Source organism: Folsomia candida, unplaced genomic scaffold (assembly GCF_002217175.1).
Source record: "Folsomia candida strain VU population unplaced genomic scaffold, ASM221717v1 Fcan01_Sc016, whole genome shotgun sequence".
NCBI classification, from domain to species: Eukaryota; Metazoa; Arthropoda; class Collembola; order Entomobryomorpha; family Isotomidae; genus Folsomia; species Folsomia candida.
This window is the reverse complement of record NW_019091208.1, coordinates 2,555,818-2,573,761: the sequence shown is the minus strand read 5'-3', so window position 1 is coordinate 2,573,761 and position 17,944 is coordinate 2,555,818. Positions and strand designations below refer to the sequence as shown.

At 38.6% G+C, this 17,944-nt stretch overlaps 3 protein-coding genes and 1 long non-coding RNA gene across 4 annotated transcripts; all 4 read right to left on the bottom strand.

Moving 5' to 3' along the window:
• Positions 1-204: 204 nt before the first annotated feature.
• Positions 205-2,655, bottom strand: LOC118437759. Its single transcript, XM_035857090.1, has 2 exons — positions 2,514-2,655; positions 205-2,444 (listed from the first exon to the last, which is right to left on the bottom strand). Exon 2 carries the CDS (start codon positions 2,434-2,436, stop codon positions 205-207), a length of 2,232 nt encoding a protein of 743 aa, XP_035712983.1. The 5' UTR covers positions 2,437-2,444; positions 2,514-2,655.
• A 646-nt stretch (positions 2,656-3,301) lies between these two features.
• LOC118437856 lies at positions 3,302-5,511 on the bottom strand. The gene is made up of 3 exons (XR_004836425.1): positions 5,350-5,511; positions 5,189-5,283; positions 3,302-3,687 (listed from the first exon to the last, which is right to left on the bottom strand). It is a non-coding gene; the product is annotated as an uncharacterized LOC118437856 (long non-coding RNA).
• A 1,439-nt stretch (positions 5,512-6,950) lies between these two features.
• Positions 6,951-14,718, bottom strand: LOC118437758 (discoidin domain-containing receptor 2-like). The gene is made up of 4 exons (XM_035857089.1): positions 14,392-14,718; positions 14,103-14,228; positions 11,787-11,843; positions 6,951-7,091 (listed from the first exon to the last, which is right to left on the bottom strand). The coding sequence occupies exons 1-4, from the start codon at positions 14,716-14,718 to the stop codon at positions 6,951-6,953; spliced, it is 651 nt and encodes a 216-aa protein (XP_035712982.1).
• Positions 14,719-14,822: 104 nt separating this feature from the next.
• On the bottom strand, positions 14,823-17,886 carry LOC110856524 (cytosolic beta-glucosidase; the record flags this gene model as incomplete). The annotated part of the gene is made up of 7 exons (XM_035857088.1): positions 14,823-15,077; positions 15,459-15,856; positions 16,015-16,153; positions 16,229-16,444; positions 17,003-17,171; positions 17,253-17,404; positions 17,749-17,886. Coding segments are annotated over 7 exons (1,341 nt in total), but the record flags the coding sequence as incomplete, so codon positions are not given.
• Between the last annotated feature and the right edge of the window lie 58 nt (positions 17,887-17,944).

Sequence of the window (17,944 nt, the reverse complement as noted above, 5' to 3'; positions counted from 1 at the left end):
AAATTCAAATTAAGTTACACAAATAAATTACAAATTCCACTTCGGATACCGCACTGGTTTCTTGGAGATCCTATCTTGATCCTTACCACCAACTTCCGGCTCCTTCTGGACTTGCTTCTTCTCTTGACATCTTGAAATCCTAGGGGTCGGTCGCTCCCACCATTCGGCATTCTTCTCCACCACTTTCTGCACCTTCATCTTCGGCTACATAGAGGCTGGACGACTGAATCCGATGGGGTTACAAGCTTCCATCTTCCCACACGACGACTTATTCGTGTACTTGTCACTAATTGGACCAGGTACCTGTGTTGTCGAGAGTAATCTTGACTTCTTCAGAGTGAAGCTGTTGTCGTTTCCCAATCCGCACCCCCTCATGGCAGGCTGGCCGATTCTGGGAACCCCCACAACACTTCGCTCCCACCGTCTCAACTCGTCGACCTTTACACGTTTATCTTGTGAGATCTTGACTCGTTCATGCTCTTCTTGAGTTTTCTTCTCTACAGAGCTCTTGCTTGAACTAATTACAACACCAGCGCAATTCAACTTGCTATTCTTGACACCTGGAACCACTCCGCTGATAGTCCATCCAAACACGGATTCCACGGCGATTAATCCACATCCAAGTTTGACCATTCCTCCGGTCATCAAACTTCCCCACAGAACACTTCCTATCAATATGTCGACTTCGGACGCTGAAGTGTCTGTCGTGTGGATCTTCTTCCGAGCCAACTCTTTACACCAAGGGCCAGGTGGGATCGCTGGGCATGCTCCACAAATAAAGTCCTCGTTGACCAACTGGAGACTCATCCTCTTACAATCCTTCCTATCGATACCGCTGGCGTTGACCCGATAACAATTCCTTTCTTCGGTGCTGGTCACATGTCCACCGAACAAACTATTCTGAAGAGTCAACTTGTCCACTACTTGACATTTCAATTCCTGGGCAGTTTTCGTCCTGATGTATGACCTCTGACTTCCCTCGTCGAAAAGTAGCCGGACTTCTTTCTTGGCTTTATTTGCTCCGTTCACCATAACACGGAGCGTCTTCATCAGGACGGCTTTGCTCTTGCATTCCTGACTGAAGTTTGTGGTGGTTTCTTCCACCGAACTACTACTTGATTCATCTTCATTAATTGACGTCACTTCCTCATCTCGGACCTGACCAGGACACATCACAGAGTAGTGTTTCCGTCCACATATTTGGCAACTGACCTCTTTGGTACAGTCATTTGCATAATGTCCTCTTCCCAGGCAGATGAAGCATCCCCGATTCTCCTTCACCAGGATCTTCTTCTCCTCGAGAGGTAATGTCTGAGCCTTATAGAACTTCTGACTTTTGTGATTCGACTTTCCACAAAAGACACATCGCTGCTCAGCTTGATGACTTGAATAGAGACCGGCAGCAGTGGGGAAATCTTCACATTCACTCTCTGCATACACGTTTACTTTCTCTCTATTCTTGACTGGACTTTGCCTGAAGGTTGACAGCACAAATTTTCTTTCTTTGGCATTCTGTGCCTCCAGCCGCAAAAACTCCATCAGGTTTTCTAAATTGGTAGCAGAAGACAAATCTGATTTCTTCTCGCGTACCCTCAAATTACTATTCTGCCACCTGAGTAACACTTGCTGTGGCAGACTGGATTCCACTAATGGATAAATGAGTTCACTTGGATCACTAACTTTCCCCAAAGACTCCAGATTCTTCAAATGACCTTCCAACTGGTCATGCAATTCTACCACGTCGGCATCTTCTCTTGAATCCACGGCGCTATTGATAGCCAGGCCCAACAATTCTCTAATATAAATTTGGCGTAAAATCTTCTCATCACCAAACCGGGACTTCAGCTTCTCAACCACCAAAGGATATTTCTGATCCGACCGTGGATAAATCTTGATCACTTTTTCTGCTTCTGATCCGGGGACGATGGCTTGAATCAAATACTGAAACTTCACGTTTACTTGCAATTCATCATCTTTGTGAATCTGACGGTATTGAGCCCACCACCCCAACCAGCTCTTCCAACTCCCATCGAATTTCTGTAGCTCGATCTTGGGCAGTTTGAAGTTTCTATTCTTCTTGATACGCTCCCCATTCACGGTGACATAGCTGCTACTTGCACTCGGACTTGGTGGACTGATTTCTGCATTAAGAATCTTCTCAATATCCATGATAGAAACTCTGATTCTATCTGAATATTCTTCATTCACTGCACTCTCCTCCCCATAAGACTCCGCCGTGCAATTGTCATCCAACTTCTGGGTAAGCACCTTTTCATCATGTTCTCTGATCGACGTCTGCAGGGATTCCAACTTCCTTAACTTGATGGTAAGTTCTCTCGAGTCCTTTGGATCTTTCGCCAACTCAGCAACTACACCATCCACCGTCTTGGTAATGGAAGCTCGAACTGGAGCCCTCGCCTTCTTCAGTCGATCCATGATGTTATCTCAAATCCAACAAACAAAAACAATTAGAACAGTACAAGCTTATTAACTCAATCAGCAACAATGCCGACCTCTATGGCTCCCGAACGCTCAGGATGGGGCCCTCAACGAGGCAAGACAGTAATTGAGTAATAGACGAATAAAGTTGAAGTTCCTCTCGGGTCGGACACGCCGATTTCAATCTGGTCGGTCACTCCTTCCTCACGGACTACTTCACAGCAACAATAAAAAACTTGAAAGGTATCACCTGAACAGCCCCTGAATACTCAGGGTCGGGTCCTCAACGAGGCAAGGCTTGATGTGATCCTCTCCTTCGAATCTGCTCCTCGTCCAGACAGCAACACTTGCACAGGATTTCCACGGAACACTTTTTGCACGTACACCAATTCGATCTGCTCCTCGTCCAGACAGCAACACTTGCACAGGACTTCCACGCATCACTTTTTGCACGTACACCAATTCGCTCAAAAGGTCACAACTCACTGACCACTATAACTAGTCCACTTTCAACTAAAACTGACCCAACGAGCAATCACGTCGAGGTCACCACTAATGTAAAAACCAAGCTATCACCTACCCGGAGTATAGTGTCTTTACGAATATTTAATTGTGCCTTGCTCGTTGGAATTAAAGAAAGCGACTGAGTGAATATACGATTATTTTATCTAATTAAACTAGATTTTATTTCCAACAAATTACTAATTTGTCAACACAATTCAGAGCTCTGCACTAACACGAGTTGATTGGTGACTTACTATTAACAAATTAATCGATGACATCAATTACAAAGAATTAACAATTCTTACTCTTGATTTCCTACCACGACGACTAAATCCAAAATGTCTGACTCTGACAACGACTAAAACTCGACTGTGTAGAATTCTTCTACCTACTTACTTACTACGACTTAACAAAGAGAGACGACCAAAAATCCCACCCTGACGTCACCATGGCAACCACCACCACGTCTCGGGGCAATTATAGACGCGTACTCAACAATTTACAAAAATACATAAAACAATTTCATAACTACATCATTTTACATTTAACAGCAACCCTATAAATCGATATTAAACCCGAGTTTTATTAAAGACATGAGCGAATTATTTACGCACAAAATTACCCTGTATTACGAAGGCTGCTCGGTCCAGTTGAATTGTAGTATCGGTTATATATATTCCAATAATTTGTGCCATCGACTCGAACTACGTGCCAGTAACCATCCGTAGTGGGGGGTTGTGCCTCCTGTTTAATGAACAAAATAAACTGTAGTAGAGGACTTTTTTTTGCTATGAACCCCCTGAAACATTAAAATTTTGATAAATTATAATATTAGCTAGTGAAGTACATCCAAACAATGCAAAAAATGCGTGTTAAAAAAATCCACATGTCAAGGGTGCCTCTGAGGGACTCATTACATCTTTTACACATATCCCTTCATTGTGCGACAACCAAAAGTCGTAAAAATATGGGGTTTGGATATTTTTTATCCAAAAGCGATTGTCTAAAACGAACTTCAGTAAGGAGTCGCTACGTGACCTTTTTGACCAAAAGTCTGACGTTTTAAATTTACATGTATTGCGATAAAATTGGCATGCTAATAAACGGTAAAGCTTAATTTTTATAGAGGTCAAACTAAAAAAAATGTTTCAGGGGGTTCATAGCAAAAAAAAGTCCTCAGTAACGTTAGAAGTAGCTCAACCTGTAATATTAGTTAGGCTATAACTTTGCACCACGGGTGCCAAATAAGCGCACAAAATAAGTATACAATTTTTATAACATTGCACCAATGGTGTCTTGTAATTGGAATCGATACAAAATTTTCATAAAATTTTGCACTATTGTGCATTTATGTAGTCTAAGGCCACACAATAAATATTTAATTTTAACGCAATTTTAATTTTTGTCGTGAGTTCATGAAATCCTGGAGTCAAATTTGTGAAATTATTTCTACTAGTTATTGTGCACTGTTGGTGCGTTTTGCATCAATGCTCCCGATTGTCGGATAAGGGCCAAACGAACAATGGAGGTGTCCCAACGAATGCTCTCCAATTTTGTTTTAGCTAAGGGGAATCGATTAAAAATTGTATTTGTATCAATTTTACGAACTACGCGATATATGCTTGGCAAAGTTACATATTTGCATCCAAGGATGCAAAAACTCAAGGTCTGTAAATCTGTAACCTTCAAGGAGCGAGTTCTCCGGCTCTCCGCTTTGGATGAAATAACTATTGAGAGTTTTCATCTGCTTCAGATTTCATTTAAAAAATGGGGGTTTAAAGTCCGTATATATGTATAGCACATGGCTCTGACAGACTATTAACATGATAGGGTGAGTTTAACTAGGTAGGTATGGGTGGACTCCATTCGGAGATAGGAGCCAGCCTTAGCCATGCATATACAGGAGCTGGCTATCCCCAGGAGAATATTCATCCAGCACGCTGAATGCTAATTCCAAAAACCCAAGCCTCCACCCTGTTTCGACCCAGCACCGCGAGAGGATAGAGATGAATGCTGGTGTCTCCTGGCAGGGCCTCTAACCACTCTGCCATGGTGTCGGGTCAGATTTAATTTAATTATATTTATCACTCATTGGCACGAATTTCTTTAAAACCCGATAGCATGCGCTGAGAGACATCCGTTCCGTAAATTTTAATTTCGCATAGCCGCGCGTAATTTTATACTGTTTTGATATCTTTACATATTTTTTTTAAAAATCTACTCGAATGACACATTTCGTACGTACCCAAATGTGGGGGGCTCTTCCGTCAGTGTGCATTGCATGTTGCCACCGGTTTGATTCACCCAGGGCCGATCGAATTACGTACGTTGAAGTCGAACCTAAAGTTAAAAGCAATACAATTTTATAGGGGGTAAAACCAGAGTAATTTTTGTGTCATTAAGTACTTGTGAAGTCCAGCCTCCAGATTTGAGGGTTTCGGGTGCAACCGCTGCTTACGGTGTATATGTCGATTTTACTCCCGTTTTCAAGCTGTGGGAATTATGTATGGGGTGCTTAAGAAGTATCCGGAATTTTTAAATTCGCACATATAAAATAAAGTAATGAACTTATTTAAATGAAATTTTGGTTGGAAAGAGACAAGGTCTAAAACTAATTATTTTTTGCTTTCAATGGTCCATATACCCCTTTCCCCCCAATTTGGAGGAGCGTTTTTTAGACGTTTCAAAAAGTGTTTCGCCATTGTTTTCAGCTAACTTTTTTGCGATTCTTGACCACATTTGGTGAAATAAGTTCGAATTTTTGACTGAAGTTTTTCGACTATTATATTCTTTACTGAATAAAGCCAAAACTGTTAAATAGGTCTTATATCGGGCAAATTGGGGAACGTTATTCACCACTCCCATGTTAATTGCATTTGATCCGTTTACGGGAGGGCATTTTTGCTTAGATCTAATTTCTACTTTTGCTTGAATGGTTTTCTAGAAAGTAGGAGAGTTGTACTTTGTAGAAATAAAGTCATTTCGATAATTTGGGCAGTAAGTCGGGTGGTGGATGACGCCCAATTTTAATGACTACAGGTCGCGTCTTTTTTCCTCCAGCTTGTTTAACAAATTAATTTTGACTGTATTGACTGTATTGACAAGCTTATAAAGCTTGTAGGAATTGCTGCCCAGCTTCTAAGGTTTAAAATAATGTATAGTGTTAGATTGCAACTTAAGGTACTTAACCGAATTTCACTCCGAAATTGCAGATTTCTATTTCTATGAGTTTTGCAACTTTGGCGACTGCCACACGAATGGGAGGGTCGGATATTTTTTTTGTGATTAGCAGTTTTTTCTAGCTCATATCTCAGTAGTATATGACAAATTTTTGATTTTTGAATTAGTTGAGTTTTAGGTTGGCTATAGCTCAATTTCTTGGAGCGCGCAACCACTTTTTCTTGGTAGTGGCGGACAGCTTTTGCGAATTGCTCCATGGTTTTTGACCTCATTTTGGAACGATATGAGATATCGACTTCCGGTTTTCGAATTTTAGTCGAGGAATGTATGTGCTACACGACCTCGGTCATTTCGAATTTGGGGCAAACTGATATGCCTTAGATATATGCCCATGAAAAAATTCCGGAAACTTCTTAAGCACCCCATAGGCATCAAGAGCCTGCAAATGGGGACATGAAGATATAAATAAAGACGGAAATAATTGTTACAGGTAGGAAAAGGTTAACGTGATGAAAATCGTTACCCTATTAGCTTGGATGTTAATAATCCTATATGATGATCCCACTTCGATAGGTGGTAGAGTGGTTGGTGGTCTGGTTGTGGTGGTTGTTGGCCTCGTTGTCGTGGGGGTTGTGGTAGTAGTTGGTCTAGTTGTAGTTGGTGTGGTTGTTGTTGGGGTGGTAGTAGTTGGTGTCGATGTGGTTGGTGTCGTTGTAGTTGGTGAAGTAGTAGTTGGTGTCGTTGTAGTTGGCGTAGTAGTAGTTGGTGTCGTTGTGGTTGATGTGGTTGTTGTTGGTGTGGTTGTAGTTGGTGTGGTAGTAGTTGGTCTAGTGGTAGTTGGTGCGGTGGTAGTTGGTGTGGTTGTAGTTGGTGTGGTTGTAGTTGGCGTAGTAGTAGTTGGTGTCGTTGTGGTTGGTGTGGTTGTAGTTGGTGTGGTTGTAGTTACTGTGGTAGTTGTAGTAGGATCGCTAAAACAAAGATTTAATAACTCCAACATTTTATCAGCAAACGAATTGCGAAAAGCGGCCGTCAAAAATTAATGCTTTTGGATTTGGAACTCTGCCTCGTTATTTGAACACGCTTCTAAATATTACTACTTTTTGACGCTTCATAAATAAAGAAGACGCTTAAACATATTCGAGTGAAATCCAAGTCGCATAAAAATTCTTCACGTCCTATTTACTAATGCTTCCGCCGCGTTCAAAAATCATCACAATCTAAATAACATGTTTGGTATCGTCACGATCCAAATATGCGCTGAATAAATATGGCTCGGTTTACCTGGACGATGCTTCCGTCGTCGTGACAATGACGCACGGAGTTACCCCTTCGTGATTGCAAACCAATAAATTCTGATCCCACACCGTTCCAGGCGGGCAGCATTGCACAATCGCGTCGCCGTTCCCGCACTCGATAAATTTCCTACAGTCGTACGGATACGGGAAATAAGTCGGCACGTTCTCCCAAGGCGGACACCCATCGTACTGAGAAATGAATCCTCAAGGTAAGATTAAAATTGTTAAAATTGTGTACGATTATTAAATAATTACCCCCGGTAATAGAATAGATTCGCATGTTGTTCCGGTAGTTTGCGGATTTATTTTGCCCACGTGGACCAAAATACACAGCAAGGAGAGATTTGAGACGTAAATCTTCATGGTTTTGCCCCACATTCTGCTTGACGGGTGCTGTTCTTTGTAAGTATGTCCTTAGATACTCTGGACTAGTACATAACTCCGCTGCAGATTATTCGCTTTTATACCCCCCATATTCCCAATCTTGCCAGAAAATATCAATCAACTGGAATTCGGTCAAGATAAACTTGGAATATGCCAATCATACAGTGATGATAAATATGTTCCAATTGAGGCTAATTTGATTTACTGAGTAATCAAACTCACGTAAATAGCGATACTAACTAATGCACTCTAAATAGTGGGAGACAAAGCGTCACCCACGGTTTTACATATTTATTGTGGAATGCTCTATTTATTGATACATAATGATCGACAAGAGGTTTTGTAAAGGTCATTCCTGTTCACTTTCATTCATCTGACTAATTGTGATAGAATGGTACTTAATAAGGATTTATTTCCTACCATTTGAATGAAAATGAATGAAGGATTCCATAATGTCGGATGAACGACTGTGAAAAAAGGATTTCTCACTCCTTCAATTTGTCACCCGATGCTCAATAAGTACATGATGCGAGTAAGAAATGAAGTCAGACGAAGGAAATGAATTTAAAGAAGATTAGACACTTTGAATGTAAAATCCTCACCAGAAATAGGGGTGATGGAACTTTGAATGAAAAAAAGCCTTCTTGAACAGGTATTGTCGAATAGTTTTAATATTCAAGCACAACCCACAAGTGAAGTCGTTGTTTAAAAAATTGTGAATTTTTCCCTACACAACGTAGGATTTATGCGAAAATTTTGAGTTTTTAGAATAAAGGATAAACATGTGTTTACTACACGTGTTTCCGACTTAAATATTTTCCGCTTGTGACCAAACATCGGTTGATTATTAGCTAAAAATCAAGGATTACCTTCGCAGGTGAAGATTTGTCCCAGGGTTATTTAGAGTGTACATTTTTAAATTAGGAGAACCAACTTTTGAACGAATTTGAAGAAATTATCAATTCATTCTGATAAATGAGGGCAATCTTGACACTCAATTATTATTTATATGCGCAAGTTGATCAATCAATCATGCATAAATACAGGTGACGTGATCTTTGGTTAAGTGCAAGTTCCATGCTGAAAATAATAAACTGGATGGCAAGTACATATGGATTGATTAAATATTTATTACTACATTGTCATGTTACATATGAGTCACGAATGTATGTAGATTGAGCCAGTTATGTGGACTATGTGGTAATCAATCAATTGCATACTTATCAATGTCACGATCACGTTATCAAGACCAGAATTCAGTTAATTTTGGGATGTTATACATATAACACTTTAGTATAAACAGATATGATAGTCATCGTCATCGTCATGCTTGCTGTATGAAAATATATAAAAATTTGTGGGAAAAAATACATTTAAAAAAGATGAATCGAATCCAGATAAACAGGAAACAAGCGATTGATCTTTTAGCCGCAGATGAGGAGAAATAAAAGTTCAGAAATACAGATTCTGCACAAAATTACGATTTATGCGAGTTAGTAGTTTAAAAAATATGAAATATTTACAAAATAACGCTAAATGGACTTGCATTACGAGTAATCCTTGCGGCATATACATAATTATTTATGTGCTATTTATAAAATATGCATGCATGCATTTAAGAGATTAATTATAAATGTAATTGATAAATAAGTAGATACGAAAATTTTCATCCAAATAGTCTGATTATGTTAGAACGTAACTTGAACCCACGTTCCCCTGAGCCAGCAATGTTTCCAGTTTGGGGAATGAGGGACGCTCCCCTGGATTTGCATTCCAACAGGGTAACATCACCTCTGCAAATTGGCAAAAATAAATGTACATAAATGTACATAAATGTACATAAATGTAGAAAACTTCGTGTTATATCATTTGATTGATCGACGTTGGAGGACATATTTTTTAAATTGAGTTTATTGACAAGCTTTCGGCACAAACAGATACCTTCATCAGGTCATAAATTGGGGTCAAAACATAAATGGCGAAGTACATACATATTTGTTTTTTGGGATTAATGAAGTGCAGTTTTGGTGATTATGGCGATTGATAATTTAAAAAAGTGACGAGTGCTGAGCACCATATAGGGTTGATATGCATTCCTTGAGAGTTATTCATTTTTTCTTCTGTGCTGCGCGCGCAGTATGCGTGCGTACCCCGGTACGCATACGCATACGCATATGCATACGCAGCTGCGTATGCATAATGCTTCCTTAAACTTCTGGAAATAGCGTCTTTTCTCCTTCATAATTAATTTGACAGAAGTTGTGTCTACTTGATGATCATTTTCTGCCATGTGTAATGCTACAGGAGAATTTGTTACTGCTCTGCGTATGTCGGATTGATGTTTTGCAAATCTCTTCTCATGCTAATCTCTTTGAGTTTCTCCAAAATATTTAGATGAGCAGTTTTTACACGTGAAATTGTAGACTCCTGCTTTGGTGTTGGGAGGTTTTTCTTTTGTGTTACATATAAGAGAGCTTAGTTTAGTCCCAGGGTAATATCCAAGTTCTATCTCCAATTTTCTCCTCAAGAATTTAGCTAATTTCGTAGTTACATCTCCAGCATAGGGTAAAATGATTCTTTTTTCAAACTCCGGATCTTTTTTGGAAAATTTAGTTCTGCTTTTCTTTTTACTATATCCAATCTATTCTTAATTAACTTGTTTGGATAATCGTTTTTTCTTAAAATGTCCATTGTTAATTCCAATTCTTCTTCGATGTGGGTTTCGTCTGACAGTCGAAAAGCTCTTGTAAGTAATGTATCCACTACGCCAATTTTATGAGCCAATGGATGGTGTGAATTGTAGTGCAGGTTAACTTCGTGTGACTTCCTCCTCTTAAGGACACACATTTATGAAGTATTTTATTTAAATTTGAGGACGAAATATGTACACATATTTGTGTAGCCGAGCAATTTCCGTTGCAGACGAAATACACAAATGTGTATACTGCAAAACTTACCCTGACACCTAAATGTCTCAAAAATTAGAACATTTCTTCAGTATTTTGTGGAAAACTCGATGGTGAAAAGAGGACTTTTTTGATATGTTTTTTCCTAAAATTTTGGAATTTTTTCTATACCGACCAATGTTAAAAAGTGGATTTTCCTTGTTTTTCGTAAAAAAACTCAAAACTAGGAAACCGGTTGAAATAAATATTCCGTCTTTTATAGAAAATCATGAAAACCTTAATTGGTTGCTATCAGGTGTAATTATGAAATAGACGCAATACCCACGCGAAATTTTGTTAAAAAATCAATAGTATGAAAAAGTTTAAGCCAATAAAAGATAAAACATACGCCCAAAATTGTCTAGTTACAACTGCATAACAAAGGATTAGGATATGTATAAATATGTATGAGTCTACCGACATGGAATAAATTTGTCACCAACTGATTAAAATTTTGTTACGAGTGGTGGTGATTATAACAGAATTATTTTAGGCTTCGTAAACCAGCCATAGTTGTCCAAAAATTTAAGCTGTAGTTCACCCAAATTTAACACAGTCATAGATTTGGATATTACATTGTATGATATGGACTGGTCGGTGAAGTTAAGCGTCATGGTTCCTCCTTTTGGTTCAACCAGTTAACAGTCAATTTTGCATATGTAAAAATCATCAAATTTGGCAAATTGGATAAGCTTTCTAAAACCGAAAACAGAATTTGATTATCTCTTTTCGTTAGAAAATCACAGCACCAAATGTAGAGGAAGTGGACAAACTAGTTTGCCACTCGATCGAAAAAGTGATTTTCTCGGATCGGGAAAAGGCTCGTGACCACCCCATTTTTCAAGGGATGCACCGGACAAAATTCCTCATACACTATACAGATATAAGGATCGTGAAAATGCAAAATATAAAATTTAACCTTGCTAACCTGTCCGCCAGAAGTCAAAACACTGACGAGAAACATGAAAAAACTCTTACAGAAAACCCGAATAGATCGGTAAGGGTTGCACCCAGACAACTAAAAATTTCAAAAACCTACCTTTGCAAAATCAAAGCCAATAAGTTGGGCTTCAAAACTCACAATATTATAACCGCGCTAAAATACAATCAAGATAAAAAATCAGGGACTAAAACAATTTGTGTAAAACTTGTTGAGAAAATGTTAAAATTTACTCCCAGAAGTTTGTCATCATGGATGATGAAAACTACTGTCCCGTTGACCTCGAAGCATCAATCGTGTAAAGTTCTACTCATGCAGAAGTAAAAATGACGTAAAAATGAGGAAAATTTCCAATGAAATACATAAAATGGCTGGCGAGCGACAAAAATGGGAGTGTCTCAAATCCATTCGTTTCCACGAAGAATATGAACTTTGGAATTTATTTCAAAGAATGTATCATCAAAAGATTGACCCCCTCTATCAGAAACAAACGCGTTCTATTCTGGTCTAACATGGGCAAGTGCTAGAATGCCAAAATAGTGTAAGGGTACCATCGAAGGGAAAAAACTGATTTCGTCAAGAAAAAGGACAACGTTCCAAACTTACCTCAGTGTCGACCGATTGAAAGATTTTGGGCATTAATTGATAAACAATATACTCTGAAAAAAAGGACACAAAGAAATTTCGAAAAATTTCGGCGTGTTATAGAGAAAATCATCATAGAAGTTGGTGAAACGAGTGGCAAAGCGCTCATGAGAGGTCCTCGACAAAGTCTTCTCTCCACCGGTACGGAAGAGGTATTTGGACAAATGAAGGATTACTAAACTTTGGTATATTCATCGTTAATATACCACAAAAGTTTCGTTGGATTTTATCCATGCGTTCAGTTTTTGTAGGTTAAAATAGTTTGACACTTAACTTCACGGACCAGTCCATATTGTGAAAAACTCATAATTTTTGCCGAATTTGGGCGGGCTTTAGGGCCGCCAAATCCGGATACTACGATTTCGAAAATTCCGGATTTTTCGGATTTCGAATTATCTGAAATCCGGATTTCATTTTGGAATGAATCCGGATTTCCTTAATTTATAAATTAATTTTCATGTGCACTGCTAAGATACAAATTATTGGAAAAAGTGTACATTAAAAAAAATTGTTCATGTCAGATATTCCTGTAGTTACTTTAAAATACTCGACATCAAAGACACCTTTTTTGAAATTTCACATTTTTTAGTACATCAACTTAAAAATATACTAAGAAAATATCTACATACATCCTATAAAAATTTTAAACCATGATACATACATTAATACATTAATACATGATACATACATTAATATGCACAAGGTGGCTTAAATGTCTCGTTACATGGAAAATATTTTCAATGGGAACGTATGTACATACTTACATTTCTATTAGTTCCCGAAATTTTGTCTCTAAAATTTAACAATTTAAAAATTTTGTCATTAGTTTTTAGAAAACAGGTAATTTATGAAATCATAAATTCTCGTAAATAAGTAATTGTGATTTAGGGGCCACATAATTCACTGTAGCGAGACATTTACACCACGCTGTACATGCCTACCCCTTTCTCCGAAGGTGAACAATTCCCAGAGAAGAACGCCGAACGACCATACATCGGGTTTTGCGAAGAATTTTAGATCTTGCAGAACTTCAAGGGCCATATACCTCCAGGGGAATACCTGGAAAAATATGTAACTACATGTCATAATTATTTAGTGTGACGAGTAAAATCCCAGAGTTTGATGCAGTTTTTCAGCACTTCTGGCACCGCAAGGAAAGAAGTTGCAAGATGTGTGCAAGAAATGCGGCGAACGTTTTATGTTTAAAATGTATATTTTACTGGGATTGTCCTCGAGCTGCAGCCAGGGTAAGGCAAACCCCGGGGTTTTGCTATTGAAAACCCATACCCAGGGGTTTTACCTGGGCTTTGCGGGTAGTCGGGGTGGTCAAGGTTTTTGGGGCAAACACAAACTGAGGTAGGGTCTCTGGTATTTGGTTTTGCAAGAAATCTGCTTTTTCAGTAATTTCTCATCAAAGCCGATTATTCATATAATTTTCATAACGTATTAACTTTAGAATTGTTAGTAATGCCCGGTTATAATACTTTATTAATTTTGAAACCCGGACTACCTGTGTGTCATTTGCTATCCCGAAACCCACTAAAACCCTCAAAACCCCAAAAACCCAGCGTAGCCTACCCTGGCCACAGCTCATGTCTGGCATTCTTTGTAGAAATTATACAAAAAAATCTTCAAATTTGTTACGAAGTGTGTGTAAGGGAAGCGCTGTGCAATCCATATTTCAGAAAACCTTTTAAAGTCAACTACATAGTCCAGATTTAGCTGTAAGTCGTTATTATAACCCTAGGTTTAAGTTCATGGTTCCCCTACCGATTGGCCTGGAAGAGCGTATTCCTGGTACTGATATAATTTGGGAGACATTCCAAAATCGGCCAGTTTTGCGTTTTGGTGTCCGTCCAAGAGCACATTTCGGGCTGCGAGATCGCCATGGATAATCTACATAAATACTCAAAAATTTAGAACTCGAACTGGGATACGAGTTTGGTTTGATTTTTTAAAAGGGACACTATTTTTACATGCACAGCTCATGATGGGCAGGTTCACCTCTTAAAAATCAAACTATGATTATGTTTTTCGTTGGAAAATATGTACTACGTACATTTCTCGATTCCAAGTATTTCATCGCATTCACAATTTGGATACTCCACTTGTCCAGGGTTTTGAACATTTGGGGCTTCACATTCGACGGGAAGCTGTCCTGGTAGCGGATTTCGTCTAAATAATGTGTCACCATTCCCCCAGCACAATATTGCAGGACGATTCCAACGTGATGCGTAAAGTTGGAAAAGTGCCAGGCATTCCCGTGAAACCCGACGAGATTCGGGTTCCCATGGGAGGAAAGGAGGCTTAATATTTGCAACTCTTTTTCCAAAGCCGTGGCGTCTTTGAGCATCGACTTGAAACCTTTGAACCAATTCGAGCTCATCCTCAGTTGGTACTTCGTCAAGCATTATAACGCAACTTTATTTCAGAGGTTGTCAAACGGCTGAAGCATTTTTCGCTTAACTGAAGCAAATATTGGACTCAATGTTGCTTATTTTTTAAACCTTAGTTACATACCTTTATTATCATACATATTCAATTTTTGTTATGCCACTCTATCATAAGTCATTGTTCAAGACTGTTGCTAAATGTTTACCCAAGACCACAACATTTTCACCGCGGAAATCCGTTATTCATAAAAACATGTTTTAGAAATGATCCCGACAGTTTTGGCGTCCTTTGTCTATCTGGGTCGCTAAAATTTACGGCTACTACGCCAAAGTTTATTGTATACCCGTCGCCCTGAAAAACAAGAGCCTGATTTAATAATTTTTGAAATCATGCGGGAATGCAGATGAAACCACAAATAATTTAATTTTAGAATTTTGTATCCCAGGCAGCGTGTCAATTTGCATAACGCACTTGCATACGAAATTATCCCTTTCTATGTTGAACTTAACAAAATTTATCATTCAGGAACAATTTACTACCAATCCGGTAGGAAATGATTCCCAAATCAGCACGGAGTATCTAGATATGTGCCTCTACCAGGTTTTTGATATCCACACATTTAAGGCTATCAAAGAGGATTCTGTCGTGAATTATTAACTTTGATTGATAAAAGTTTTTGACTACGCGACAGGGAAGTGCATCTTTTTTAAGTTAGAGATGATGTAAACATACCCATTCGAAAGAGTCGAGTAGCGTCCATGCCGCGTACATTTGCACGTTAACGCCATCAATTCGCACCACTTTTAGCATCTCGTTGATATAAGACCGATGATATTCCACTCTATCATGATCCTCTAGGCCATCCTCCGGGTGAGCTTGATATCCATTTTCCAAAACGTATATTGGTGGATTCCCATACCGCTTTTTTATCCAGTTCAACATCTTTCTAAAACCCCACGGAACAACGTAGAAGCCCCAATTGGATGAAGTATTTCCACCACCCGGCCATCCTGGATCGCTGGATAGTTTAATACCAAGGGGATCAGATATTCCGCCAGAATCGTGACTTGGGTTTGTTGGTTCAACCAGGTTTGTCGTGTAGTGCGCAATACCACAAAAATCCCATGAGCCTGAAATTTTGAATTAAGTAAAATAGTGTAGGAAGGGTTAATTGATTATTTCAAACAAGGGTGAATCTAGGCTTAGGGTTACAAAGCCTGGATCCATGCAGGATTATGAAAGTAGGTAACCGAAACTTAAATGTAATACATTAAATTGTGTAAGGTACCTCGCAACTCGGCAGCTTCTGACAAACTGAACTGCAACGGTGTCGACAAGGTGCCCTGCTTCTGGCTCAGTAGTCGCAGAAATGTTTCATACTCATCGGGATACTTTCCAAAAAAGATTGGAGATGCTAAAAGTCCCCACTGAACAATGCAATGAATTTATTTAACCAATTACCTAAACAGTAAATATACATAATTCGAAACTAAATAATTTACCACAATATGCACGGCAAATTCGGCCAACTTGACGTGCGAAGGGTTTCCGGGATCCTTTGGTTCGTACCATTGGGTGAAAATGACCACTCCAACCTTTCCATGTTGGTGGGGTCGAAATACGCGGTCGTACAAACGGTACGACTTTGCGTGAGATTTTAACACGTTGTGGACGCATCTTTTGCCATCCTCGATACCTCTACGTCCTGGGGCTAAGGTCTGAATAAAGTAAAATAATTCAGTTATGCTTCTGGCCCTGTCTATGTACCCCAATTCCATTTCTTTACCTTCCATTTTTTTAAATGGCATTCATTGTGATATACTTAAATGCAAGTTTCCGTACTCTGGTGTAAATTTATATGAAATTTTTTAAAATGCTACTTCATTTGCCATTTTTTTCAATAAATTTCTAAAAGAATTAATTTGCCAATTTTCTAGTTGATTGTCTTGTAGTAAGTAGCTAAATTTAGATTTTTCCGTTTTGCGAAAAACGACATCGACAAAATATGTAGGTTTCCATTTGATGTATATTTAGAATTACTTATGTAAAGTAAACTAGATTCAACTTCTCGTAATTGTATTATTTGGATGTATAAGTGTTTGGTTGCATGATTGTACCTTTTGGTTGGATAAAAAAATGTGCAATTTTTTATCCAACCAAAATCAATTAGTGCATATTGATTGGCAATTTAATCATTGAGAAAATGACTCCTTTTGGTTGCAATAAAACATGATCTCGTTGGGTACTAAACATAAAAGTAAACGAAAATCTAATACCCCTTTAAGATAGCCCCAGAAGCACAGAGCGTTTGGTTCATTGAACGTGACCCATTTCGTTACCCGATCCCCAAACGTGCGAAATGCGAGATGTGCAAAATTTACAAAGTGCGAGATCACTTCATCATTCGTCCAACCACCAATGTCCATCAGTGGTTGCGGGAAGTCCCTGTGGTAAAAAAATTAGCCACCAGAATTTTAGATTTGAATGAAATTTATTCTAATTACACATTTTGGAATTTGAACTAACCATTTATGTAGGGTAGCGATTGGTTCGATATTATTGGCAATGAGGAGATCAATTAAATCGTTGTAATGTTGGACTCGCGCCCAATTTATGTAATCCACCCGTCCCGTGGGGAGGATTCTGCTCCACGATAAACTGAACCGATACACTCCCGCCTAAAATGATTAAAGAGGTAGTCAGTAAACCACTATTAAAATATTTTTGTACCAAATAGAATATGTATGTAAATATGCTTAAACTACTGGAAGGGTGTGATAAGAATCGCTCGTTTACCAAATTAGAGTTTTGCACATTACACCGTCGTTGCACCGTCGTCGAGAAATTTTCATTATTTAATTCTTACATTAAATAATGAAAATTTCTCGTGGTACGTTTCGAAAAAAAATTTGAGCATTATTAATATTTATGTAGCACTTGAGAAATTGAAATTGGATTGAAAACCAGATAAGTTAATCTTTTTAATTTTCAGTGTGCTGATAAACAAACCGTTTCCACAAACCCCGAAATATTTTAGTATAGCGACGTCCTCGCGATACTTGTGGTACGAGTCGCAAGCAATGTCTCCCGTCGAGTGCTCAGCAATTGGAGATGGCGTCCGATGAACAAATTCGTCCCAAATACTTAATCCTTTCCCTGTTAATTTTGATTAAGGAGTTAATCGACTAATCAAAACTTCGGATTAGATTAATCAACTA

Bases quoted from the DNA above. Each gene is read 5' to 3' on its own strand.
- LOC118437759 (XM_035857090.1), bottom strand. From the start codon at position 2,436: ATGGATCGACTGAAGAAGGCGAGGGCTCCAGTTCGAGCTTCCATTACC.
- LOC118437758 (XM_035857089.1), bottom strand. From the start codon at position 14,718: ATGAGCTCGAATTGGTTCAAAGGTTTCAAGTCGATGCTCAAAGACGCC. The intron at 14,229-14,391 runs GTACGTAGTACA...GTATTTATGTAG, and splicing joins AATACTTGGAATCGAGAAAT to ATTATCCATGGCGATCTCGC. The intron at 11,844-14,102 runs GTAGGGGAACCA...ATTGTATTTTAG, and splicing joins ACGCTCTTCCAGGCCAATCG to CGCGGTTATAATATTGTGAG.